Source organism: Quercus suber, unplaced genomic scaffold (genome assembly GCF_002906115.3).
Source record: "Quercus suber isolate HL8 unplaced genomic scaffold, Cork oak 2.0 scaffold_358, whole genome shotgun sequence".
Lineage (NCBI taxonomy): Eukaryota > Viridiplantae > Streptophyta > Magnoliopsida > Fagales > Fagaceae > Quercus > Quercus suber.
The window spans coordinates 448,368-451,049 of NW_027069810.1; the positions used below are offsets into that span (position 1 = coordinate 448,368).

At 37.7% G+C, this 2,682-nt stretch overlaps 1 protein-coding gene across 1 annotated transcript; it reads right to left on the bottom strand.

Moving 5' to 3' along the window:
* Positions 1-88: 88 nt before the first annotated feature.
* LOC112000241 (iron-sulfur cluster assembly SufBD family protein ABCI8, chloroplastic) lies at positions 89-1,699 on the bottom strand. Its single transcript, XM_024032338.2, is given in 4 exon segments — positions 89-372; positions 375-485; positions 488-667; positions 670-1,699. Coding segments are annotated over 4 exon segments (1,524 nt in total). The 5' UTR covers positions 1,619-1,699.
* Between the last annotated feature and the right edge of the window lie 983 nt (positions 1,700-2,682).

Genomic DNA, 2,682 nt, shown 5'->3' on the forward strand with positions numbered 1-2,682 from the left:
CTCATATAAAAGCTCTTCAAAAATTAAAAACCAAATAATCATATGAGAAATAACAATCAAAATACTAAAAACAAGATTAAATTACTTATTACAGACAAACAAAAATGATATTGGATGTAGTATATCTAGCAGCTGCAGTGTCACCAATAAGCATGGAATCACATTGAGAGGAGTTTCGAGCATTCTCCGCTTTTGACTGAACCTGAACAAGACCCCTATAGCAGTTCCTTGAATGCCCAGCTGATATACCTTTAGAAATATTCCTACTCCTAGTGTTCTTCCCTTTGTGTATCATCTTTGTACCCGTGTCTGCCTGCTGATAATTATTCGTCAAAGCTACTGAATAGAACTCTCCCACGGTATCATCACCTCCAAAACAACACTCGGATACTTCCAAGTGATGGCAGACCCTGTTTCCACTTGGGTCCAGGATATTTTTGAGCGATCCCCAGCGCAAAGGCCTCTCTTTGTAACAAATTTATAAACCCTCCATTCCCTTCCTCATCCCCAGCATACCAATTCTGCACTGTGGAGTACTTAATCTGTGCATCCTCAGCACAATACAACTCCACCACAGCCGCATGAAGCTGGTTTCTATCATATGAAGGTGCAGTACACCCTTCCAAATACTCCACAAAACTCCTGTCATCCGCAACTATTAACGTCTCTCGAACTGCCCCGTTTCCAATGCATTAATCCGAAAATAGGTCGAAATCTGCATTGGACACTTGGTGTCCTTTGGAATATAACAAAACGAACCATCACTAAACACAGCCGAATTCAACGCTGCATAGTAATTATCCTCACTAGGCACCACCCTCCCCAAATACTTCCTAACCAAATCCGGGTACTCCCTAATAGCCTCTGATATTGAACAAAATATCACACCGGCCTTCTCTAATGTCTTCCTATGTGTCGTGGCAATCGATACACTATCAAGGACGGCATCAACAGCAACATTAGCCAATCGATTCTGCTCATTCAAAGGAACACCCAGTTTATCAAAGTACCTAATGAGTTCCGGGTCAGCCTCTTCGAGGCTATTCAAAGCAGGTTTCTTCCTGGGTGCAGAGTAATAACAAATATCTTGAAAATCAATAAGTGGGTATTGGTTATCAGACCACTTGGGCTCTTTCATCTTCAAAAATTTCTCATAAGCATTCAATCTAAACTCAAGCATCCAATCAGGTTCTTCTTTAAGCGAAGAAATCAATCTAATTGTTTCCTTAGAAAGCCCCTTAGGGATCGAATACGAATCAATATCTATATTAAAACCAAATTTCTTATCGTACTCTATGTTACGAAGAATTTCTTGGATTTTCTCACTAGCACTGGGTGTAGTTGTAGTTGTTGAAATCGAAGACTTACCTGGTGCAGCAGAAGAAAGATTAGAACTTGTACCTTGACCCGAATACCAGACATCTGCTCGGACCTTGAAGAGCCTTGAAGTTGGGGTTTTGAAGTTTGGGAATTTTGGAATTTGGGGTTTTGGGTGAAACCCTTTTGGGAGATTATGTGAATCGTAGGTGGGTTTTGGAGAAAAGCCAGAAATAGTACCGTTAGCTAAGAGAGAAGCCATGGATGTTGTGTGGTTCAGACAGACGTGAGTGAAAGGCATCAACACAAATAAAAGGTCTGTTGTTTTTGTTTTCTGCGCTTTGTGTTTTCTTGCGAGTAATAATAAATATTTTGTTGTTTTCTCGGCCACAAATTCAAGGGGCTCGTGTGTATAACACATACCTCCGAGGATGAGAACACGTGGCTGTAGTTTCATGATGTTCCTATCAAAAGTGGTAAGAAAATTTTGGAAACGTATCACCTGCAATTGGTGACTATGCATTCCCTGCAATTTAACTAGCTCGTCCAATGACAAAGTGCCAAATAATTACAAATTTACAATAAGACACAGACCCGCAAACTGACAATCGACTCAATCCCCATTCATTCATAATTCACTTCCAACGGCAAAAATACCCAAATAGCACAATTTTGCAAACTATATTACAATTTATCGGCAAAATTTGCCAAACAGTATATTTTTCCAAAAAAATTAGGTGTGTGGTATGAGTTTAAAGTTATTTAGTAAGTTAGACTGTTTTTGAAAATCGAATTTAGCAAAATCAACTTTGAGCTGAAAAACGAACACTATAGTGACATTTTTTTTAGTTGCGTTTGAAAAACGCCACTATAAGTACCTTATAGTGGCGTTTTCTATAAACGCTGGTATAGGCACTAAAAAAACGCCACTATAATGTTCGTTTTCCAGCCCAAAATCAATTTTGCCAAACTTGATTTTTAAAAACAGTCTAACTTACTAAATAACTTTGAATGCATGCCATGCGCCTAATTTTTTTGGAAAAATATACTATTTTGCAAATTTTACCCAATCTATCATTGTTTCGAAAATATGTGAGGATCTATTACTTTTTGAGTATTTGAGTGTAGCGAAATCGAGTTTTTCATGGTACTCAAGTTTCATAAACTCTAGTACCATGGAAAAATTTTGAAATATTTTTAGAGTACTCGAGTTCCATGAACTTGAGTACAATAACAAAATTTCAAAATTTTTCTAAGTTCATTTTTTCAAAGAACTCGAGTTTCACTACAAACTCGAGTTTCACAAACTCAAGTTTCCAAAAATGTGGTAGATCCATACATATTTCTAAAACAATGGTATATTTC